The sequence below is a fragment of the Mustela lutreola genome, chromosome 6 (genome assembly GCF_030435805.1).
Source record: "Mustela lutreola isolate mMusLut2 chromosome 6, mMusLut2.pri, whole genome shotgun sequence".
Taxonomy (NCBI): Eukaryota; Metazoa; Chordata; class Mammalia; order Carnivora; family Mustelidae; genus Mustela; species Mustela lutreola.
This window is the reverse complement of record NC_081295.1, coordinates 21,749,473-21,775,648: the sequence shown is the minus strand read 5'-3', so window position 1 is coordinate 21,775,648 and position 26,176 is coordinate 21,749,473. Positions and strand designations below refer to the sequence as shown.

At 43.2% G+C, this 26,176-nt stretch overlaps 1 protein-coding gene across 2 annotated transcripts in view; it reads right to left on the bottom strand.

Annotated features, from left to right (window-relative positions):
- The window catches only part of SLC22A16 (solute carrier family 22 member 16), a 40,311-nt gene extending 17,241 nt beyond the window's left edge, over positions 1-23,070 (bottom strand). For both annotated transcript variants that reach the window (XM_059176857.1, XM_059176858.1), the window contains exons 1-3: positions 22,933-23,070; positions 10,927-11,406; positions 1,904-2,021 (exon numbers count right to left, since the gene is read on the bottom strand). In XM_059176857.1, the coding sequence (XP_059032840.1) occupies positions 1,904-2,021; positions 10,927-11,406; positions 22,933-22,985 (651 nt within the window). In that variant the 5' untranslated portion in view covers positions 22,986-23,070. The remainder of the gene's footprint in view (positions 1-1,903; positions 2,022-10,926; positions 11,407-22,932) is intronic.
- Between the last annotated feature and the right edge of the window lie 3,106 nt (positions 23,071-26,176).

The following is a 26,176-nucleotide window of genomic DNA, read 5'->3' as shown; positions in this document are numbered from 1 at the left end:
ATGACTCTCCAGACTCTCCACCTTCCCAGCTTAAGACCCCCCACTGTCATGCCTCCATTGTCAACATTATATCTTCCAGGATGGCCCATGAGTGTCTCACCTTCCTACTACTCTCTAGGGTCTTTGAAACAGTCCGGTCCAGTTTACTGGGCGGGCAGATTCTAATAAATGTGTTGACTAAAGGAGTCTGTCTGCATCTTCCCTACTCAGAATTCAACCCAACTACATTTCTCATGAAAATCAAAGACAGAAACTTAAGGCTACATTTACAAATGCATTCAACGAGTGGCTGTTTCATTTTCTCGGTTCCAGAAATAAACACATGGTTTTTGTAAGACTGAAACAGCTATTTTCAGAGTGCATCCTCTTAAGCCTTCCAAAAGAGGACCTTCACAATCTCTCCATACCTGTGCTTCCACTGAGCCATCATTCCCACCAAAGTTCTCATCAAATCTCACTCTGCAAGCCCAGAGCCATCTCTTTTCATTCTGTCCTTAATGGACACAGACTGCAGGTTGTTAACTTTTGTGTTAAAAACTCTTTATATTCCTAAATATATATAAGTACTTTTTAAAGGGGGCTATGCGGGGCACCTGAGTGGCTCAGTGGGTTAAAGCCTCTGCCTTTGGTTCAGCTCATAATCCCAGGGTCCTGGGATCGAGCCCCACATTGGGCTCTTGCTCTGCAGGGAGCCTGCTTCCTCCTCTCTCTCTCTCTGCCTGCCTCTCTGCTTACTTGTGATCTCTGTCTGTCAAATAAATAAATAAAATCTTTTTTAAAAATAAAAGGGGCTATGCCTCCAATTCTCCTAAATTTTTTTTCTTTTTATGCATCATCCCCATCCTTGGGCATGCATGTGGCTTCCTAGGAACCCTGTCCAGCCATTAGGGAAGACTCCAAAACTGAATGCACCCGCCTGCTTTGTGAGGGCCAGGACCTCTCCTGAGATCGCAGTCCTTGGCCTCTCCCCGGAATCTTGGCTCATACGCCCCGGTGAGAGGGGATGCTTGCCTGTCCCTGGGTTTAGCAAGATCACAAGCTCCTCCCACAGTAGAAACTTCACTCCACTTTCCTTGACCGGTGACCTCCCACAGGACTCACTGCTTCTGTCATTTGGCCATTTGAACCCTGTCTGGATGCCTCACCAAGTGTGGGGATGCTTTGTCACTGGCTGATCCACTTCTGGTAACAGTCCCCCCCAGAAGGACGGCATATGCTGTGTCAGGCGCCCTACCATGCATTTAACTTTAATCTCACTGACTCCTGAAAACAACTCAGTGAAGCAGGTAGTATTTTCTACAGTTTACAGCTTGTAAACTAAGGCCCAAAGAGTGTTTGTCCAAGGCCACACAGTGAAAAAGCCAAAATATTTGTTTGCCCAAGGCCACACAGTGAAAAAGCCAAAATTTGACCAAGTTGATGTGCAAACTCATGCCTGTTTCCATATATTTCCCTGTTCCTTGTAACAGAAGAGCCTGAGGCCTTCTAGTGTTCATTCCTACCACACAGTATACAAAAGACTTTCTTAACAGTACACCTTAAGCATCTCTTTGGCTCCTGCATTCGGGGCCTGACTCGACCAATAGAATCGCTCAGAAATGAAATAATGCCTCAGTGATTGTGGAATGTGGATCATGTGCCAGGCGTGCAGTCAGACAAGAAGTCTGCCTAGTAAGCAACCACTTTTCATGTTAATGAATTTAGCTGTAAACACAGGGCGTTACTATTGCACAGAAAAAGGTCCTACTGGAGTGAACTAAGACAAGTCCTTACTCTCTCTCTCTCACCACATTCTAACTGACCCAAACTGACACAGGCTCGAGATGAAAATACAGCAGAAGAATTAATGAGATGTTTTTTGTTTGTTTGCTTGTTTGTTTTAAAAAGCACACACACAACTCACCATAGCAAGAAGAAAGCGTGTGATCATGAAACTGTAAAAATCAGATGAGAACGCCACGGCGACACCAAAGAAAAATATTCCAGTGCTTGTGATCCACAAGACAAACCGCCTTCCTATCCTGAAAAATAAGAATCGCACAGCAGGAAAACCAAGGTATGGGTTAGTAACAGTTCAAGCATCCTCTCCAATCCACGAAAGGTGAGTACTACCTATGTATTTAATAGCTTCTGTACTGGGGCGCCTGGGGTGCTCAGTTGTTAAGCGTCTGCCTTCGGCTCAGGCCATGAACCCAGGGACTTAGGATGAGCCCACTGGGCTCCCTGCACAATGGGAAGCCTGCTTCTCCCTCTCCCTCTCCTGATGCTTGTGTTCCCTCTCATGCTGTCTCTCTCTCTGTCAAATAAATCTTTAAAACAAAACAAAAACAGAGGTCTTGCTACATTCTGCTCCTGGAACAAGGTGCTTAGTTGCCGCATATTTTCTTAACGGGGAGGGGGCATTTCTTTGTCTAAAAAGCAAACAAACAAATTGCATTCCTGACGGATTTTTAAAAATTGTGATATAATTCGCAGACCATGAAATTCAACCTTTTTTTTTTTTTTTTTTTTTTTAAGAAGGCTACACTACAGTGGCTTGTAGTATATTTACAAAGTTGCACCACGAATTAATTCCAGGACGTTTTCATCACTGCAAAAAGATACTGTGCACCCAGGAGCCATCATTCTGCCTTTTCTGCTCCCTCCGGTTCCTGGCAACCACAGTTCCGTCTCTAGAGATTTGCCTGTTCTGGAGATTTTATACGAACAGAGTCACAGAACATATGACCTGCTGCATCTGGCTTCTATCACTTAGCATTGCGTCTTCAAGTCTCGTCTTAGAGCATCTGTGGCTGTGGCGTGTATGCTGTCTGTACCTGGGTGCTGAAAGTGTACAGCAGCACTTCCTTCCTTTTTGGATCTAAATAACACTCCGACATACGGCTATTCCACATTTGTTTGCGTAGTCATCACTTGATGTAAATTTGGATTGTTTCTACTTTTTGGCTCTTGAAAATAATGCTGCCATGAACACCTTGTAAGCAAAATTTTGTGTGAATTTATGTTTTCAGTTCTCTTGGGTGTATACCTAGGAGTGGAATGGCTGGGTCATACGGTAACTCGATGTTTAACCATTTGGACGAACTGCCAAACTGTTTTCCCAAGTGGCTGCCCCATTTTTATAATCTTGCTCACAACGTATGTGGGGACCAATTTCTCTACATCCTTGGCAACACTTTTCTGTTGTTGCCTGTCTTTTTGAGGATGGGCATCCTAGTGAATGTGCAAGGGTATCTCATTGTGGTTTTGATTTACATTTCCTTAATGATTAATGATGGTGAACATTTTCTTATGTGTTATTGGCCATTTGTATACATTCCTTAAAGAAATATCTATCCAAATCCTTTTCCCATTTTTGAATTGGGTTCTTTGTCTTTTCATTGTTGATTTATAAGAGTTCTTTATATATTTAGGATACTGAACCCTTATTAGATATGTGGTTCTCAAAGATTTTCTCCCATTGAGTTATCCCTGAGAGATCATTTCAAGGCAAAAGAACATAGCTTTGAGATTCCAACCAAGACATCTGCCTGGTAAGGCAGAGGATATGGAAGCAAATTTTAAAAACCATCTTCTGCACACCATCAGCCTTCTATGCTCTCACACATACTAGCAGGGATGGTTGGCCCTACACACCCACATTCTCCAAACTCATCTGAGCCTTGAATGCCATTTCATATGTTTTACCCATCCCCCATCAACCCCATCTACCACCCACAATGTCTCTACCACCCCTCCCCTGCACAGAACAGAGACCATCAGAGAAAGCCCCACCACTTCCTGCTCTGTCCACTTGCCAACACATCCTATGTCTGGACTCCGTTCTCTCTTCCTCCCTCTGCTCTAGAGACACACACCCTTTCCTCTCCAAATACCAGTCTTTGTATTGGATCATGCCTCTTCCCCCCTCCCCTGAAAACTTCCTCTAACAAATACTTCATTTACCTCTCTCTTTCTCTCTCCTCTGACTCCTTCCTTTCAGTTTAAGTCTTTTCCAGCCAACGACAAGAACCTTCTCGGGACCCCGTCCCTCTTTCAGCCACATCGCATCCTGCCTTTCTTCCACTGATGGCTTCTCCCTAAGAAATTCCTGCTTCCTCAACTCCTACGTTTCCTTAGCCACTGACCGCCAGGTCACCACTGGCTTTCCTGAGATCGCTCTCCAGTCCCCACAGACCCCCAGGCTGCCTCCCTCAGTCTTCACATGCTTCTCTCTCGTGTCACTGACCCTCTTGCTCCTGAGGGCCCACTCCCTGTATCAGTTTGCAGAACTCCCCTTCCCACATTTGCCGTGAGGGCCCACCAGCCTCAATGCTGGCATTTCCTCAAGTCCCCTCCTGCACGCGCTCTGCCCTTTCTTGTCATCCACTGGCCTGGCTCGGATTCCTAAAGACACAAGATTAACTTCCTCCTGGCCTTCTGCTCCTACTGGTTCTTCTCCATTTGCATGTCCTGCACAGCTGCCACCTTTTATTATTGCTGGTGGTGCTGTTTCAATTCTCCCTTTTTTTCTCAATCTAGGGATCGGACATGCTCATTGGAAAACATACTCAAACATGTTTTCCTTTCGTCTAAAGTGGCTCTTTCCCTCATGTTTCCTGAATTGGTTGGTATTCTCCCCAAATCCTCTCCCTCCTGCATAGTGGTCACCAAATTATGTCAGTTTAAAAATGCCTCCTTGGGTCACTAGGGTGGCTCAGTCGATTTAAGCATCTGCCTTCAGCTTGGGTCAAGATACTGGGGTCCTGAGATAGAGTCCCACGTCGGGCTCCTTACTCAGTGGGGAGACTGCTCCTCCCTCTGTCTGCTGCTCCCCCTGATTGTGCTTTCTCTCTCTCACTCTTTCTCTTTCAAATAAATAAGTAAAATCTTTTAAAAAAAAATGCCTCCTCAATATGTGTCCATCTTACCCTCTCTGTCTCCCCTGCCTTCACCATTTCCTACCTCTTTCATTCCAAAGGCCTCCCAACTAGCCCTCCTAATGTCGAACGAGCGCACTCCCCAATCACACTTCCCAGAAATAAACACAAAGCTGGGTGTAGTTTGGCTTCACTACCTTTAGCCATCCTTTCCTTCTGCCAAATGGGCCTCCCCACAATTCCCTGAATGTGCTGGGCTATCTTGTGACATAAAATTGGGTTTCCTCCCCCTTAGAAAGCATTCCCAGTGAGTATCTAAAACCCAGGTCAAACGTGCAGGCTTTTCTGACCATCACCTGGGGTCTTGCAGTAGAAATGAAGAGACAACGTACTGTAGTAATCAGGTGTTCAGGCCTGGGTTCAAATCCCAGCTCCACTGCTTACCCTCCAAATAAACTTTCTGTGCCTCCTTTTCTACACCGGTACTTAAAATAGGGCCAGTACTGCCTACCTCCCAGACTTCTTTAAATAATTAAATGAGATAATACACAAGACATTTAAAATAGCACCTAGTGCATAGTAAATGGTGTGTAATGGAGTTGTTATTTTAAAAGCATTTGTCACATTTCATTGAAATTATCTACTTAAAAGTCTTTCTCCTCTATAATGATGGAATCAGATCTTATTTCCTTGCCTTTTTATTACATCATGCATACAAAAGAATGCCTACAAAAACGTATGTACAATTTGGAGAATAATAAAGACTCAAACATCTATGATTTCACAACCCAAAGTAAGAAAGGGACCATTGCCACCTTCCCAATAGCCTCTCACATCTCTCTTGGTGTTTCCAAACCCAACTCCTTGCCCCCTTTTTGGAGGGACCATTATCCTAATTTCAGCAACCATTAATTCCTTGTTTTCCATTCCATTTTACCATGTTTATAGACAGCCCAAAACAAGACAGGTTACTTTTGCTAGGTTTTGAACTTTCTATCATCAAACAGTACTGTACATATTATTTTATGTCTCGCTTCTTTCACTCAATACCATTTTTGGAGATTCCTCTCTGTTGTTTGAGTGATGTTTCATCCATTGCATGGCCGCACAACCCAGAGCAAGAAATACTGCCATACGTGTGTCTACAACATGGCTGAAGCATATCTGGGTTCCTTGCATGGCCAGGCTGGTAGCAACAATGCTGTAAGAGACTTCTGACGCACATACCCATGTGGACGTGTGCAGGGGCATCTCCAAGGCCCAACCCCTAGGACATGTGAGTTGTGCACATCTCCAAATTTTCTGTATAATGAGAAACGATTCTTCAAAGTTTTCCTGATTTGCAGTCTTAATTTGCATTCACACCAGCAGGGCGAGAGATCCTATTACCCATTATCCTCACCAACACTTGGCATTACAAGACTTTCTACTTTTGACAACTGGTCAAAAATAAACAGTATGTTATAGATCATTGACACCTTTTTCATCTTTCCATTAGCTGTCTGGGTTTTCTCTTTTATTAAGTGACTTCAAATCTTTTCCCCAGTTTTCTATTGGGTTTGTCTATCTTTTTCCTATTGATATAAAGTCCTCTAAGTATTCTGGATTCTAATCTTTTAGTTATATGTAAAGCAAATATTCTCTCTCTTTTTCTCTCTATCTTGTCTTAAATTCTAGTGAAGTCAAATTTATTCGTTTTTTCCTTCATGGTTAGCGCTTTTTGCATCTTAAAAAAAATCTTCCCTTCCTTTAATTAGATTCTGAAAATGTTCTCCCCTATTATCTTTCTAAAGTTATATAGTTTTTCCTTTCACATATGGAACTTTAACCCTGGATTTTAATCCTTCTGCTGTTTGTACTGTAAGGTGTGAGGAAGGGACACCAGTTCTATTTTTTTCTATATGGCTGTACAGTGTCCCAGCACCACTTATTATTCTTTTTCCTGCTGATGTGTGATGCCTCATTTGTTCCATAGTTATATCTATAATTGCACTACTCTGTTTGGGGTCCCCTAAGGAACTATCAACTGTTTGTCTAATGATATATCTATTTATCTCAATGATTTGATTCTTGATGTCTGTCATTTTCTCTATAAAGAGTTTATATACTTTTTGATTTACCAAAAAAAGATTTATCCAAAAAAGATTTATCCATATATATATTATATTTTTAAGTTTTTACAATGGCATTTTTTAAACTTTTTTTTTAATTGAAGCATAGTTGACATCTGTTACATTAGTTTCAAGTGTACAACATAGTGATTCAACAACTCTATATATTATGCTCTGCTCATCGCAAGGGTAGCTACCACCTGTCCCCACACAAGGCTATTACAATATCATTGATTATATTCCCTGTGCTGTACCTTTTGTCCCCATGACTTACTCATTCCATAACTGGAAGCCTGTATCTCCCACTCCTTCATTTCACCCACCGCCAGCACTGTCTCCCCTCTGGCAACCAACAGTTTGTTTTCTGTATTTATGGGTCTGGTCCTGCTTTTGGTTTATTTGTTTGTTCATCTGTTTTGTTTTTTAGATTCCACATATAAGTGAAGTCATAAGATATTTGACCTTCTGTGACTTATTTCACTTGGCACGATGCCCTCCAGGTCCATCCATGTTGCTGCAAATGGCTGGAATATTATTCACCCATGTAACATTATATATATTACACATATTATATTATAAGTTCTATTATTACATTTTATTATAATTAATATTACTTTTATTAATATTTATTATTTTATTTTATATTATTAGTTATATATTTATTGTATATTTATATTTATTATATAGTACATATTTATATTTATATAATAATTATATTATTATTAATGTTAGGTCATATTATGCATTCTGTGTTATTAGCATATTGATACATTTTATTTCAATTTATTAACATATAATATATTGATAAATAAAATATATTCTATTTTATACTATTTATATATCACAACTTTTTTATCCCTTCTTCTATTAATGGACACTTAAGTTGCCTCCATATCTTGACTATTATAAATAGTGCTACAGTAAACATAAGAATACATATATTTTTTCAAATTAGTGTTTCCTTCTTCTTTGGGTAAATAGTCCATCATAGAATTACTGGATCATATGATATTCCTATTTTCAATTTTTTGAGAAACTTCCATACTATTTTTCCACAGTGATTGCACCAATTTATATTCCCACTAATAGTGCACAAGGGTGCCTTTTCTCCACAACTTCACCAACACTTGTTATTTCTTGTTTTTTTTTTTTTAATTTATTTTAGCCATTCTGACAGGTGTAAGGTGGTATCTCATTGTGGTTCTGATTTGCATTTAGTGATGTTGAGCATCTTCTCATGTCTGTTGGCCATTTGCACATCTTCTGCCTATTTCTTTTTCTTCTGCCCATTTTTTAATCAGATTGTTTTTCTGATGTTGAGTTGTATAAGTTCTTTGTAGCTTTTGAATACTAACCCCTTATGTATATATCATTTGCACATATCTTTTCCCATTCCATAGGCTACCTTTTCATTCTGTTGATGGTTTCCTTTACTATACAAAAGCTTTTATTCTTGGGTAGCCCTGATAGTTTATTTTTGTTTTTTATTTCCCTCTCCTGAGGAGATATCGCTAGAAAAATGTTGCTAAGGCCAATGTCAAAGAGATTACTGCCTATGTTTTCTTCTATGCATTTCATGGTTTCTGGTCTCATATTCAGGTTTTTTAAGTCGTTTTGAACTTATTTTTGTGTATGATGTAAGAAGGTAGTCCAGTTCCATTTTTTTGCATGCAGCTGTTCAGTTTTCCCCACACTATTTATTGAAAAGAATGTCTTTTCCCCATCAATATTCTTGCCTCCTTTGTTATAGATTAATTGACTGTGTAAGTGTGACTTCATTTCTGGACTCTGCAATGGCATTTAAAAATTGTTCTATTTACTACTAGTAGATATAAACATAATTAATTTATATGTATTAACATATCGAGCAACCTCATTAAATGTTCATTAATTCTAACTTCATCTGCTGGATTTTCTTCATACACAATTATATGCTAAAAATAATGTCTTTTCTTCTTCTTTCTGATTAGGCATTTCTCTCTCCTTCTGTTTCTCCCTCTTTTTTCCTTCACTGTTTTTCTTTATAGTACTAGAATCTCCAGCACAAAACTAGGCAGAAGCAGTGTTTCATGTATCTTTGTAGGTTCCTGATTCCAAAGCAAAAGCTTTTGACATTTTACATTAAGATGTTCATGGTAGGTCTTTTTGTAGATACCTGTTATCAGGTTAAGGACATTCTTCTACTTTTAGTTTTGTCATGAATTAATTTTGAAATTTAACAAATTTTTTCCTGTATTTATTGAGTTGCAAATATGAGTTTTGTCCTCTACTCTGTTAATGTAGTAAATTCCATTGATTAGTTTCTAATACCAAGTATATTTTAGACCTTACCCCTCCACCATCATGAATTTTAATCTCTCATATTTTCCATCTGTCTCTCTGATGTTTATTATTAATAATTTTTTTCTGAGCTCTCATCCATTCTATTCATTCTTTCTTTACTTGTATATAACAGGTTGTCACAACTACCAGGAATTTGTCAGTCGCTTATTTTGGTCTGTATTTCTAGATGTTCGAGGTAGTTATTCTTCAATTTTGTAACATTTTAAAAATACAATTTCCGGGGGGTGCCTAGCTGGCTCCGTTGGTGGAGCATGTGATTCTTGATCTTGAGGTCATGAGTTCAAGTACCATGTTGGGCAAAGAGTTTACTTTAAATAAATAAGTAAATAAATAAGTAAATTTAGTTAATTTTTCTCATTTTGTTAAAATACAATGTCCAGATTGTTATCAATAATTTTAAGTTTGTCATCTATTCCTTTAAGAGCAGTGAACATAGTGGATTTTTGACCTACCCCTGACAATTCTAGTATTTGAAGTCCTTGTGCAGAAGGGCTGCTTTTGCTGCCTACTGCTTCTGCTGACTCTCACTCATGGTGCCTTCTGATCATGTGTTTTGGCTTTGACTGACCCCATTTCCACACCTTCCACACAACTACCAGGAAGGCAGTTACAGAACAGAAGATTCTTAATCACAGAAACATAACTTCAGCCACCAAATAATAACTACACTCCACTTCCCTAATTTCATTGTTCAAATAGCACCTCACAGGATGTGAGTGAGAGGTGGGGAGACCTGGGCACTCCTCCCTTTAGGCTTCCATAGACTCTGCCTCCATTGGCTTTCACTTCTAGTATGGCCCCAGCTACAACAAAGCCCTATACTTTTATTCTGGACACATCTGTTGGCCCCATTAGACTAGTTCACACCAAAAGCAGGGACTTTGACCTAAGCTGCTGCCTTCAGGTTCCCGGGACCCAGCACATGCCTGTAGAATTCACAACTACGGGACCAAATAAATTCATTTCTGTATATTAGGCCATGTATTTAAAGCGTAGTCCATGTCCATAGGGAGGAGCTTTGCTGTATTTAAATGTTATGTACCCATTTGTATGTGTGTTTTTTTAAAGAAAATATGGCTAGTGTATCAAATCCACAATTTCACAGATAGTACTGCTTAGAACCAGGCTATATCTATTAAAAAGCAGGTATATTTAAACATACACACACACACACACACACATACACACACACACACACATATATATATATATATTATATATATATTCAAGTAATAACAAGTATTTATTGAGTTGCTATATTTCCAGGTAATTTTTCTGCATTAATTTTACAATAACCCTTTGAAGTGAGTGCTATTATTTTCATCACCAGCTTACAAACTAGTTTCTGAAACACAGGTCATACAATTTTCCCAGGGCTCATGGCTAGTAAGGTACAACCAGGATCTGAACCCAGGTCAGCTATCATCAGAACACATGCTCTAACTACTAGGTTTTTTGTGTATCCCTAAATAACAGATCAGCAAAGAGGTAGGTATCTAGATAGGAGGTGTGAATATGACTAAAATTTTCAACATAATTTCCTGACCTCTAAGAAAACCAGATAGGAAAATAAGCCTTACACTGATGCAACAAACTTAAATACTTCATATTACCTGTCAGAAAAGTGGCCAAAAATCATCGCTCCCAGCAGGACTCCCACCATAAATACGGGCTGGACCATCCTTGCATACCATTCTCGGTTGCAGACCAGATCCCACTGAGTCACCACGGTGCTGTCCCACTTGCTCTTGTCATAGATGTAGCCATCCAAACAAGGAAAGCTACTCTTCTGGCCATTATAATCAGAGTTCAAAGCAGAATGGCCATCCCTCCGGAATCGGTGACAACTTGTCAGTTCCCAGACCTCACCATTCTGCAGCTGCACTATAATCTGATCTTTATGGCCTGTGAAAAACAGGATCCAGATGTCCTCCAATCTCCAAATAGAGACATTGCCGAAAAGAACCTGACTCACGTTGCCTGGAGGCCTGCAAGTATGGTAGGGGGACACTGTCAGGAACACAGATGCCAAGTAGTGGATACCACAAGAGATGTTCTGGAAGGCACATATAAAATAAAGGAATTTCTGAAATCTGTAAAGAGAAAAAAAGCAAGTTACTATATCTGGCCTACAGGTTCAAAAAGACTATAAGTAAATACGAAGGGTATTCATCATATTTAGCTTAATATATATACAGATGGATAAATACAGAAATAATTAGATGTTTCCATACATATATGTGTTATTTGTTATCATATATACATAACTCTGTTAGGTGAACCCACAAGTAATGACATTGAGACGGGGAACTAAAGGGACCCCCATGAAAAACTATTTTTCCTGTTTCTAGTCTTCCTAGGACCTACACCCCACCCTTTACACATGCCTTACAGAACAGATAATGCATGTCCTCCTTATAAAGGCCAAGGAGTTCATGATTTCTTTGGAGACTTCCAGTATAGTAGATAGCATCTAAGGAGTGACCACGTGGAGTCATAAAGAATGTTTTCCAAGACCACGAACTCATCAAGACCCCTGGCTGCAAGGCATAAGTGACTTATGGGGGACAACTAAACACTCATCTTTGTTCCCAGATACCTGAGAAGATGCTGCACCAGACCATTCCCAATAAAAACCCCAGACTCCAAGCAAAGATGAAACTCATTCTCCTTTCCTTTCCAACTTTCCCAGAGATTCTGTCTATATCTGATTTCTCTATGTCTTCAATAAACCTTGCTCTCATTTCCTCTTGGCTCACATTTGATTTCTAACCTGTGCAAAGCCAAGGACTCTCCTGGTTGATCCTGCAGGACATCCTCTGGGTTCTCAAACCTGGCCAATCCGCATCAACATCCCAATAGCAGCACACACACCCAGTGCCCAGAATTTGTTTTCTAAAAACCATTTCCTCATTAAAAGGAGCCAGGAAAAATGGCTGATTTGAGGACAGAACAGGAAAAATTAAAAGTATGGCTAAAGCATCTTACAGAATCAGAAAGTAAAGAGGCATGTAAAAATACAAAAGGTTGGGGGCATGTCACAGGGACACAGGAATCAATCTGAAAAAGCTCACAATTTGAGCAACGAAATAAATAGCACGGTATATCCCAAGGTGTAAAATAAATCTACAAGTCTATGATGCTTTGTTTAATTTTATGTGTCAGCAAGAATGGGCTAAGCCCAGATACCCGGTAAACATTATTTCTGGATGTGTCTGTGAGATTAACATTTGAATGGGTAGATGGAGTAAAGGAGATTACTCCCACTGGTGGGTGGGCATGCTGATCCCACTGAGGGCCTGACTACAGCAAAAGGTGGAGGAAGGGCAAATTCATTCTCTCTGCTGGGGCCGAGACATCCATCTTCTCCTATCCTTGAACATTGCAATTCCTGGTTCTCAGGGTTTTGGACTCAGACCCAAACAGGGAAAGTGAAGGACTCCATAAAAACCTGCCTTTTGCTCCTTTTCCTGCTTCTATTACTTTTTTTTTTTTTTTTAAGATTTTATTCATTTATTTGACAGAGGTAGAGAGATCACAAGTAGGCACAGAGGCAGGCGGGGGCAGGGGGATGCAGGCTCCCAGCTGAGCAGAAAGCCCAATGCGGGGCTTCATCCCAGGACCCTGATATACCTGAGCCAAAGGCAGAGGCCCAACCCATTGAGCCACCCAGGCGCCCCCTTGCTTCTATTCTTGCTAGGGCCTACTTTATACATGCCTCAGAAGGCAAACAGTAGGTCCTCCTTGTAAGGAACACAGAGTTAATGGTTTCTTTAGAATAGATAATATCCAAGGAAGAACCAGGTGAGAATGACCAACCGGATGAAGTTGTTACAGGCATATTTCAGATCACCAGTGCTAGACATCCATCTCAACGCCAAGGTCCCTCCCTCTAAGGAATAACACCTGGGCTTTCGTCTCCATACTAACTTGTTCCTGGATGCCTAAGAGGACATGTACACGAGACCACGAGACTCAGTAAAAACCCTCGAACCCTGACCAAAGACAAGATTTCCTCCTTTCCTTTCTGAGTCTCCCAGAAGTTCTGTCTATACTCTCTCTATACTTTCAATAAACTCTGCTTTATCCTCCCACTGGCTCAGATTTCTATCTTGTGCACAGTCAGGGACTCTCTTGGCTGGTCCTGCGGGACTCCTGGGTCCTCAGACCCAGCCTGGTAGCAACTAGACCACGACTTACATCATCAGCCCCCCGATTTTCAGGCCTTCAGTTGGACCTCACAAGTACAACACCGGCTATCCTGGATCCCAGCCTCCAGACAGCATATTGTGTGACTCCATAACTGTGTAAGCCAATTCCTATAATACATCTCTCATCTTTATCTCTCTATATATCCTATTTGTCCTGTTTCTCTAGGGGACCTTGATGAATACAGATTTTGGTACTAAACATAGTTCTAACAGAACAAAATTTAAAGAATGAACTTTCTGGGGACAACCTGGGTAGCTAAGTTGGTTAAGCAACTGCCTTTGGCTCAGGTCATGATCCTGGAGACCTGGGATTGAGTCCTGGATCAAGCTCCCTGCTCTGCAGGGAGTCTGCTTTTCCCTTTGCCTCTCCCCCTTCTCATGCCCCCCCCTCTTTTTTTCAACTAACTAACTAAATAAATACATAAATAAATATTTTATATGAAGTTTACTATCTTAGATGCCTCCTATGACTGGAGTCATGCCATAGTTATTCTTTTTGTGTCTGGCTTATTTTACTTAGCAAAATGTCCTCAAGGTTCATCCATATTTCTGTGTATTGCAGAATTTCCTTCTTTCTCTTAAGGCTGAATAGTATTCCACTGTAGGGTACACACCACATTTTCCTTACCCACTCATTTGTGGATACACACAGAGGTTGTTTCCACATCTTAGCCATTGTGACTAGGGCTGCCCATGGGATACCCATAACCATGGAAGGGCTAATATCTCTTTGAGATCCTGTTTTCAATTCTTTTAAACATATACCCAGAAGTGGGATTGCTGGATCATATGGTGGTTCTATTTTTTAATTTTTTGTGGAACCTCCATACTGTTTTCCTAGGCGGCTACACTCGTTTGCATTCCCACTGGCAGCACACAAGTGTTCCAACTTCTCCATATCCTCACCAACACGTGTTGTCCTTTGTTTGTTTGTTTGTTTTTTAATAATAGCCACCCTGACAGGTATAAGGTGATATCTCATTGTGCTTTTGATTTGCATTTCCCTGGTGATTAATGATAAAGGAAGCTTTTTCATACACCTACTGACTATTTGCATATTTTCCTTGGAGAAGTGTCTATTCAAGTCATAGGCCCATTTTTTTTAATCAGGTTATTAATTATTTGGTTAGAAGTTGTATCCATTCCTTATTTTTTGGAAATTTGCTCCCTATCAGATATATGGTTTGGAAATATTTTCTCCCATTTTGTAGGTGGCCTTTTTATTCTGTTGACTGGTTGCTTTGTTGTGAGAAAGCTTTTTGGTTTGATGTAGCCCCATTGGTTTATATTTGGTTTTTGTTGCCTGTGCTTTTGATGTCATACCTATGAAATCAGTGCCAACATCATTGTCAGGAAGCTTTCCCGTCTTCTACTAGGAGCTTTACTGCTTCAGGTCTCATGCTTAAGTCTTTAAACACGGCCTTCTCTCTCCCAGCTTGCACCAATGGCGCAACTCACAGGAGTTCCTAAAGTCAGAGGATGGAGTAAAAGACTTGGGCCTGATTTTACAGATGGTTCCACACCATATGCAGGCACTGCCCAAAATTGGACAGCTGAAGTACAATAGCCCCTCCCTGGTACAGGCCTGAAGAACAGTCATGAAGGAAAACCCTTCCAGTGAACAGAACTTCGAGCAATGCACCTAGTTACACTTTGCTTGGAAGGAGAAATAGCCAGACATGTGATCATATATCAACACGTAAGCTGTGGCGGATGGTTTAGCTGGATGGTCAGAACTTGGAGGGCACACGATCAAAAAATGGGCGTCAAATAAATTTGAAGAGGAGGTATGTGGGCAGATCTCTAGGAAGAGGGGAGAAATGTGAAGATATTGGTGTCCCATGTGAATGCTCACCAAAAGGATTATTAAAATCCTCCTCAAGCAGATAGCATGATCCATCCTGCTGGCCTCTTTCCCAAGCCATCCTGTCATTGTCCATTGGGCTCATGAACAAAGTGGTTATGGAGGCAGGGACACAGGTCATGCACAGGCTCTGCATCTCGGTGAGCTGATCTGGCTCAGACACCATGAGGACCACATGTGCCAGCAGCAGAGACCAACACTGAGCCCCAGTATGGCACCGCTGCTGGGGTGAGTGTCTGCTTACTGTGCGGAACCATGTGGGCAGCACTTCGTCCTGACTAGAACAGACACTGGTTATAGACTTGCCTTCCCTGCACAATGCTTTGGCCAAAACTACAATACTTACAGAATGCTCTATCCACCACTGGGGTATCTCACGTAGCATTGCTTATGATGAAGAAATTCACTTCACAGCAGAAGAAATACAGCAGCGGGCCCCTGCTGATACCACTTACTGATCTTACCACGTTCCCTACTACCCTGAAGCAGCTGATTTGAAAGAATGATGGACTAGCCTTTTGAAGACTCAATTACAAAGCCAGCTGGGTGGCCACAGCATGCAGGGCTAAGACGAGATTCTCTAGAAAGCTGTGTATGCTCTGAATCAAGCTCCGATATATGGTGCTATTTCTTGCACTCATGAGTCTAGGAATCAAGGGGTGGAAATGGGAGTTATACCACTCACTGTCACACCTAAGGACCCGTTAACAAAATTGTTGCTTCCTGTTCCCACATCCTTATGCTCTGCTAGCCAAAGATCTTAGCTCCAGAGTGATGAATGTTTCCATCAGGAGACACAACAATGATGCCACTGAACTGGAAACAAAGACTGCTGCCGTCAGAGCACATCGATGCTAAATGGCGCTGTTGACATATGTGATCTTCCTCTTCCCGTCTACTTTTCAGAGCTGCCCACCCACCTGGTCCTGGAGCTCCCCCTCCCTGGAAGGCACTTCCGACCATCCTTTGGCTCCCTTGTTCTCAAACTTTTTGTTCTCAGGAGGTCTTATATTCTTAGAAATCTTGAGGATCCCAAGGGCCTTATCTTTATGTGAGTTGCCAGTATGTATTAGAAATTAAAATGGAGGGGCGCCTGGGTGGCTCAGTGGGTTAAAGCCTCTGCCTTTGGCTCAGGTCATGATCTCAGGGTCCTGGGATCGAGCCCCACATGGTGCTCTCTGCTCAGCGGGGAGCCTGCTTCCCTTCCTCTCTGCCTGCCTCTCTGCCTACTTGTGATCTCTCTCTCTCTCTCTCTCTCTCTGTCAAATAAAAAAATTAATTAATTAAAAAAAAAAAAGAAATTAAAATGGAGAACACTTTAAATATTTATTCATCCGCTCAAACCTATTAATAAGCCCATTTCATGTTAACATTAAAGAACATACAGCTATAGTTTTCAAAACAAAATGAAACAAAATTAGTAAGAAGAATGGTGGCGTTTTGCATTTAAAATTTATAAAAATGGGGCACCTGGCTGGCTTAGTCAGTGGAGCGTGTGACTCTGGATCTTGGGGTTGTGAGTCTGAGCCCCACATTGGGTGTGGAAGTTGCTTAAAAATAAAATCTTCAACACCCCCCTACACACACACACTACTCAGATTAAAAGAAGACCCCTAGTTTCTCCAGTCAGTGGCTGCATTCCATCTGATACATTTTTACACTTCAGCTAGCCTCTGGAAGTCTATTGTATCTTCATGAAAAATGAGAGTAAAGATGGCAGCTAATGTCTCTGTGTTACCATGGCAGCGGTTTGGACCTTGCAGACCCCGAGATGGCACAGGGCACATTGTGAGAACTGCTGGCCTTGCCTATTCCCCCTGCGGTATTTTCGCTCCACTCTTCTCATCCCCCACGAACGAAACACCTGTCATTCATTTACTCATGTTCTCTCCCATTGCTTTCTTTCTCTTCTCTGGCCACGACAGACAGCTTAAGTGCACTCCTGTTCTTTATGTTGAGTTTTTAGAGAACACCAGGTGAACGTTTTCTATTTCTCTACCAAATCAATAACAATAAAAGGCCCATAATAGGTTGAAAGAAAGTCCCATAAAGGTAGAAACTGTAATGCAGCCACTTTCGAATCTCCTATAGCACCTTGCCTGGTGTGTAGTGTGGTGTCTGTAGAATGTCCCAGCATCCCTCAGGGTTCAAGTAAACAGCACTGAGGTTAATGTGTCCTCAATGCTTCTGGTAAAGAGAGGTGCTCAAGAGGCCAGTGTATAAAGAATTTTGAGAAAGTATTTTTTTAGCTGGGTTCTTCATCAGCATAAAAAAAAAAAAGAGTGTGTGTATGTGTGTGCAGAGATGTATAAAATGAACATATATGGATATATAATATTTATATACTAAATTAACACCTTGTGCATATTGAAATAAAAATTCACATATATATTTACTTGTATACACGTTCATATGTAAAATGGGTGTTTTCTGTGGTACTCCAAAAGATCATCTTGGCCCACCACGTGGTGAACACCCCACTCTGAAGGCTATCACAAGCTGGCAAGGCTAAGCAAAGTCGCAGAAGTGGTGATGTGAAGTCAGCAAGAAGGCAACCCCCCAAGTCCTCAGGGACGACTGCCAAGATGGTACGTGGCATCCTCACTTCTCATAGAACCCCACATAGATGATTAAAAAAAAAAAAAAAAAAAAAAAGTAAGATGGAATCAACTTAGTGGGTTGTAGCTATCAGGGCGCCACATGCCGGAGCTGGCCACAGTTTCAAAATTCAACTCTGGATCTGGCACTGGCCCCGGCAGCTAGTTCAGAAGAGAAAAACACAAAGCTAAAGGTAAGCCAGAATCAAGTGACTTTTTTCTAGTAGCAGAAAGGGAGGGAAAACACACAGATACTATTCTCGGGGTCTCTGGGGGATGGGCAACCAAGAGAAGAGCCTAGAGCCCCAAAGCTTGAGTCCTTGGGGCTAGAGGGGAGCCAACTCTGTTTTTCCAGAAAACATGCCCCTGCTCAAAGAAAGACTGAGAAATCTGCCTCACCGAGTCCACACAGAGGGACTGGATAGGAACAGCAGGCTGGAAAGACAAGCCTGACCTGTTGAGACTCAAAAGATCCCGAGAGGCTAAGACCATAGCTTGAAAGGGTCATGTGGGAGCCCCTCAGCCCTCCAGGTCACTAACCCCGAGGCTCAGGTTCCTAGATGTCACGTAGAGTCCTGGGGTCAAGGCTCTGCCCTTGGCCTGCACACACTGAGCTACCTATGAGCACCTGGCAATGCTGGTGGGTCACCGGCTCCCAGGCAACAGGCTGATGAATTCAGGAGGTATGATAACAGTGTATACTTTTCTGTGTATATGTAATATATCAACTTAAACATTTTATATCTACAAGCCCCAGAGAGCGGGAAAAGGAGTCACCAATGCCCTGCTGAGGCACGATTGGAATGGGTACCAAGTCACACCCAGTATGTCCATCTGGTGCCTACCAGATGGATTTCAGCCCTGAATGGCCACTCAATCCATGCTGACAAGGAGGGATCTTGTTGCCTCCTTGTTGGATTATTTATCCAAATGCCTAGTAAATATCTCAACCCAGAAATCCCATGCGGAACTCAGAACACTCTCAAATAGATCCCAGCCCCAAGCCTGCCCCAGCTGGAGCGTGTAACTGTTTCTGAGTTTCAGACACCATCATCTACACAAAGCAGAAATATGGGGCATGGGGTGGAAGGCCGAGAGGGCCTTCCCACTTCTCCTCCATAAGCAGGAGGTCCAGTCAATCCCACCTGTTAAAAACTGTCTAGTCCTGGGGCACCTGGGTGGCTCAGTGGGTTAAGCCTCTGCCTTAGGCTCAGGTCATGATCCCAGGGTCCTGGGATCAAGCCCCACATTAGGCTCTCTGCTCAGCAGGGAGCCTGCTTCCTCTTCTCTCTCTGTCTGCCTCTCTTCCTACTTCTGATCTCTCTCTGTGTCAAATAAATAAATAAAATCTTAAAAAAAAAAAAAAACAAAGAAAAAGCAAAAAACAAACTGTATAGTCCTCCCTGTTCACATCCCCCCACTCCCCCGCCTCAGTCTAGACCCTCCTTATCTCCCCTGGGCTCTTACCTAGGTCTTCTCTGGGCTCTGCCCAAACTCCCACCCTTCCAAGGCACCTTCCATTCTGCAAGGTGACCTTCCTAACACCTGAACTCCATAGCATGCCACACAAACACGTTCTTGGGGATGATTGTGAGCTTACCTCTCCCCTTCCTTCTCTCAGCCTCATACTTCCTGCCTCCCCAGCACAGCCCACTGCCTAACCCAGAAATAATAAACCACCTAGGAGTCTCTGAACAGTCCAAGCTAGTTCACATAACTACATATTCTACGTGCCAGAAAGATCCAGAGTATCCTTTCAATTCAAACTTCCCTTTCCCTGTTGCAAGAAGAACTTCTTAGGCATCTAGCATTGTGACATATCACTAGCACCCTTACAAAGACTGTTGTGCATCAGGTATTATCCATGGGCCCAACCTAAGGCCCCTGCAGGATAATACTAACAGATACAGCACACCACCATGTTCGCAGCTAGAGAGACACACTAATGGAAAAACAATCATACAGACACACACAATGGGCAGAAAACCCAGAAGCAAAGGAAAACAAAGATGACCAGAACCCCTAGAAAATGGACCTCTATAATTTGGGTGACAGGTGAAGAAATGACTGTCAGTCCTAGATTTATATTATTCTGTACAAAGAAGCCTAATGGGTGGCAGCCCAGTGTGGTTAAGAGTAGGCACTCCAGAGCCAGACTGCCAAGCTTTGAATCTTGTGTCTGTTACTTACAAACTCCTTAACCTTACTCATTAAACTTTCTCTCCCTCAGTTTCCTTATCTGAAAAATGGGTTGTTCTGGGACTGAAGACAGTTAATACGGGTACAGCATTATGGCACACTGTCAGTGCATAGAAGAGCTAACTATGATGTTCCTAAGGCAAAGTCAAAAGGGAAGAACCTAAACAGCTTCAGATACTGAAAAAAAAAAAAAAAAAACCTACCTATGTCCACAGATGTAAATCAGCTATAGGCTCCACATTCCCACGCTGATATTTCAAATACTTTCTCTCCTTAAATCGAGACATCCACGTTCTCCGTCTATCCCAACATAGATGCCTGTGTGTGAGTCCTCAGTTCCCTCTCACCCAGGCCAGAAGTCCAAATTTGTGCACCTTCAGTTATGGCTGCAGGACAAGACCTGGAATGGCTTTTTAATTCTTAAGTGCCCTGCTTTCCTCTCTTAAAGGTGATTAGGATTGTGCTTCCTCACCCTAGAAATGACTAATGAGAAATGAAAGATAATTAGGGTTCTCTACTTAACATTGTCACTAGGTTTCCTTAAAAGAAGGCTAATGACAAAACACAATGACTTCCCTTTCTATTTAAAAACAATAAGGAGTACAATTAAAGCAAATATCAGAGAAAACGGGGTGTCCTGTGCTCTGGTCACACTGTTTTTTGGGGGGTTTTTTTGTTGGTTTTTTTTTTTTCCTTCTTCCATAAGCTTGTTACCCTTACCTTGCTACATGCTGCTTTTACAAGCCAACTGCTCCCACCAGGATGAGGACCCAGGTAACAGTAACAGCCATGCCTTACTGAGAACGTCCTGAATGTTAAAACTTTGACGTACATGACTGTGGCCGGCTAAGAGTTGTCTCCCCCGATCCATTCTCCTCTTCTCCCACCATGCAGAGCTTCATCTGACCCATGTGGGTGAGGACAATGAGGGCAGATGCTTCAAGCACAGAGGGAGAGGCCCCATGCTGTGGATGACAGACCTGCCTCAGCCACTTGGGTCCCTGGATGATCCCACGGGACAGAACCTACCCTGAACAATTACTGGAGAGGGACAAACTTTCACCTGAGGGGTCTCTTTGGTAGCCAAACACCAACTGATATAATGACCCAAGTTAATCCCTAAAATACAGAGGGAGAGAATGGTATTAGTACCTCTTACCTCATAGGGCTACTACAAGGATGAATGAGAGGCTGCCCGTGGAACCCTTGAAATAAATATCTAGAGTGCTATTATTATCCTCATTCTACAGATGAGGACATAGTAAAACGCTCACAACCAGAGTTAGCATGTGGTAGAGCCAGGCCTGGAATTCAGACATCCAACCCCAGAGCTGAGCTTGTAACCCCCCTGCTGCTCTGCTTCAAGAAAGATAAAACAAGATAATGTATAAAGACCCTGTAGAGCCTTGGGGTGGTATCTGTTGTGCTCAGGAGAGCATCACAGTTGACAGCGTGGGCGGTGGAAGCTGATGGACATCCGGTGACATCCAACCCTACCCTCGGATTCCTAGATCCGAGAGGGAGGCACAAGGCCCAGCTTTCACCAGTGTAAAATGTGGGAAGCCACCAATCTCGGGGAGCTATAGTGAAGACTGCAGGTAACAGGTGCAAAGAGGTTCTGACACAGCAGAACAGGAGGAAGCGGAAGACAACTGGGGCCTCTTGCCCCTCCGCCCACCGCTCAACCACCTTTTTGGGGGCTGGACACAGAAGAATAACCAGCTTCTGTACAGCATCCAACTTGGAGAGCAGCACTGTGTCATCTCCTCACTACAAGCCCGGGAGGGAGGTGATTCCTGTTCTGGGGATAGGAAACTGAGGCACAGTATTCCCAGAATCATACTAGAAATAAGAGGCAGGCGAGGATTCGGACTCCGCTCCAATTTCCAATGGTCAAACTGTATGGCCCGGACCTGGCAGCCTCTCCTCCAGAAAACTTTCTGGGTCAGACAGAGGAGCGTTTCTCCATGAACGAGTGAATGAAATATTTTAATGTCTTAATTAATTTTACAAATGAAAGGAGGTTGTCAAGTGGCTCCATGTGGGTCCCAGTGTAGGGTGTCTGTGGGTCCCTGGCAGCACCAGCCTCAGTTTCCCAGTCATTAAGGATGCAAACACTTTTCTCTGCAAGGGCATCAGACGAAGCATTGTGTGCAACCACCCGACACAATGTACGTGGCACTTGTTAGGTTTCTATAAATGGCAACAAAATCTGACTAACGGTTGTTCCTGGGGCACTCCCTGCCAGGCACAGAGGGAGACCCTATAGGGCCAAGCTGGACAGCCGCTCGTCTGGGAAAGTGAAAGAGGAGCCGGTTTGGCGGACCAGAGAAACCGGCCGCCAGGGACAGGCAGACACTCCTCTACTAGGGTGACCGGGCGTCTCCGGCGGGGCCTGGGGACTCCGGCTCCCGCAGAGGACACGCGCCGGGTCCCACCTGTCGCAGCAGGCTGGCCGGCCCGGGCCCGCACTCACCACCCCCACGGCCAGCCCCGGGGCCCCTCTGCTCACTGTAGAGGAGGTCCCGGCGCCAGAGTCCGAGAGGACAAGGCCAGGTCAGAGTCAGCAGTCTGGACGCGGGTCTTCCGACTTCCTCACGAGAGCAGGGGGACAGGTTTTCGGATCGCTAGCGCCGCGCGAGAACCCCACCGCAACGGAAAGAAACAGACCCCACCGGCGCCTCCTCCACGTGGCTCCCGCTCCCCTCAGCCAGTCGTCCCTCCTCCTCCCCACCCCCAGCTCCCTACCTGCCAAAGTGCCCCACGCGGTCAAAAATCGGCTCCAAATTGTGGGACCGCATGGTGCCGCCGTGCACTGCGCTCCCAAGTTGGACACTCCGAGCTCGCCGAGCGCCCGGGACCGCAGGCACCGCGCCTCGCCCCGCCCCTCTCCGCCCCGCCCCAGCCAGCCGCGCCCCGGGGGGCCAGCCGGGCAGTCTGTGTCCCCCGCGCGCCACAGGGTGCGGGCAGAGCGCACGGGGCCGGGCTGGCTTCCTTGCTCCTCGGCGCCGGCTCTCCCCGCCGTGGCGGTCTAGTACCGGGAGCGCTGTGGTCCCAGGGGCACACCGTCGCACCCGCTTCCTCCCCGCCTCCCCGTCCGACCCTCCGCACACTCCCCATCCTACTGGTTGCCTCTCTTTCGAGGTCCACGCAGTGCCAAGGCAGAAAGACAGTCCAAGGCAGGAATGCGCAAGCCTGGGTTAGGTTGGGGGGCTGCAAAGACCTAACATCTTTGAAAAGAGGCGCCTTCCAAGCTTGGCTTTCAAACTTGAGGGCGGAAGGGTGTACTGCAGAACTTGGCTTTTCTTTGAACTTTCTGGACTACACTCTTGACCAGGACAAACACCGCTTTCTCTGAGAAGAGCGCCAGGACAGAGTTTGAGCGCCAGGACAGAGTCCCCAAGAGCAGAGCCTGAAGAATGGACTGTGATGACCCCGAGAAGTGACAGGATTTGGCAGACCATGTTCAAGCTTTTATGTTTCCCAAAGAGCAGAGGAACTCTCTGGGTAGAGACTCAAGCAGAATAGTAGCAATAAGAAACTTGTACTCAAACAGGATTTGAAAAATCCAGTTGGTTAAGTGACTGCCTTTGGCTCAGGTCATGATCTCCCAGGATCAAGTCCTGCATCAGGTTCCGGGCTCAGCTGGGAATCTGCTTCTCCTTCTGACCTTCCCCCTCTTGTATTCTCTCTCTTTCAAATAAATAAATGAATAGATCTTTAAAAAAAAAAAAAAAAAAAAAAAAAGGAGATCCAATTTTGGTTTTTTTCTATGCATATAAAAAATTGTCCCAGCCCCATTTATTGAATATGCTACCCTTTTTCTCTGCATTGCCACCTCAACATCTATAGTTTCTTTGTAGTGTGGGTTTGTTCTGGGCTCTCTGAATCTGTTCCATTGATCTATTTCCTTTTCCCTGTGCCCAAGTGTCTTTATTATTATAGTTTTATACAATCTGCTCCAATCAATCTTTTACTACTACTCCAAAAGAGCTCTAACCAAAGCACCATAATCTCCATGTTGCCAAATCCAATGGTCAATTCTCAGTCCTTATTTAATGCTCATTGTAAAGAAAAATTTTTAAAGGTATTTTTTAAAGGTATCATCATGACTCACATAAAAACATAAAATGAACAAGTCAGTAACTTTATTCATTAATTAGCAAGGGAACCAATAAGATATTATATTCTGTTCAAAGAAGAATTCAACAACCCTGCCATATAAACACAGTAAGAAATGCTAGTACGAATCTACAAATAGATGCAGAAATGGTCTATCCACCAGGCAACTGTATCTAACCAACTCCACCAATGCATCAATTACATTCCACTAAACACAATTCATTTCTATGGACAAGAATCATTTGCAATATTGTCATTTTCCTACAACTTACAGAGTCACAAAATAGTTCAAAAATAATGAAACATGAGGATAACCCCAAAGAGCATTCCACATTTGATCTTAGCCAAAAGGCCAAGAATGATCCAAAGAGCATTCAAAAAAAAAAAAAAAAATTTCCCATCTTAAAGTGTTTCACAATGTTCCCTGGTACCACAATATCAGTTTGTCTTTCTTAAAACATCTTTGGCACATGTACTTCCCCAGTCTCGTGATTTCCCTCTTATTTTCCTGCTTGCTATTATCTTAGTCACTTTGATCCTCCTCCTTTTCCCACTTTCTCTAAATGTTAGAGGGCCCCAGGGCTCTGAGCTCTTCTATTTTTACATTCTCTCTCCATAGCATAACGTAGTCCAAGAGTTGGCCAACTATAGTCCATGGGCCAAATCTGGTCTGCTACTGCTCTAGCAAATAAAGTTTTATTGGAACAGAGTCATGCTCATTCCTTCATATATTGTCTGTGGCTTGCCTTCATACCACAATGCCAGACTTGAATAGTTGTGGCAGACTGTATGGTCTACAAAGCCTCAAATATTTACTATCTGGCCCTTAACAGAAAAAGCCTGCCAACCCATGATCTACTCCTATGGCTTTCATAGATTAATGACTCCCAGATCCACATGTCCAAGCTGACCTCAGCGCAGAACTCCAGACCTCCAAATACCACCATCTTCTCCATACCTCGTCTGCAGGTCTAAAAGCCACCTCAAATTTACCATGGCCACCTTCATTCCCACTCATCTCGAGCATTTCCTATCTCAGTAAATGGCACTTCTTGCAGCAATTGCTTTGGGCCAAAACCCCTGGTATCTTCTTTCATTCCCCTCATGTTTTCACACTCCACACCCTTTTCCATTAGAAAATTCTGGTTGCTCTGCCTCGATGATAAAACCTGATTCTGAACACTTCTCTCTACCTCCACTGCTAACCTTCTTGTCCAAATCATCACCTCCAGCTGGATTATGCAACATCCTCCTAAGTGGTCTCCATGCTTCCCCCCTTGGCCCACAGAGCTCCTTATAACAATGCAGAGCAAGACACTCCCTTGCTTGGCAGCTTTCTGTCACTATTAGAATAAAACCCAAAGTCCTGGCATGGCCATGTCTGCTCATCGGATTCACTTCCCACCTTCTTCTCAACTACTCTGCTCCAGCCTCCTTGCTCATTCTAAACCACATCCCGGTCCCCACACTTTCACACTAACTGTCCCCTCTACTTGAAACTTTTTTTTTTCCACTTTGACTTTCTATTTATTTTTCACCTTAAAAATACACCCTCTTCCAAATAAAACATCCACAACAATAAAAACAAACCAATCATCCCCACCAACAATCTGGGTAGAACATTGTGGTATTTTAAGGTGTACAATTCACCTTATCACTGGAAGGCTAAACCCTTTGACCATCTTCATCCATTTCTCCCAACCCCACCCTCCCTGCTGGAAACCACCAATCTACTCTCTGTTTCGAAGAGTTCAGTTTCCTCTGCTTAACACTTAAGACTTCCCTGTCTCTGGGAGGTACAGAGCTCATTTTCTTACTTCAGTCACGTCACTGTTCAAATGTTGAGTCTTCTGGAATATTTCTCTGCTTC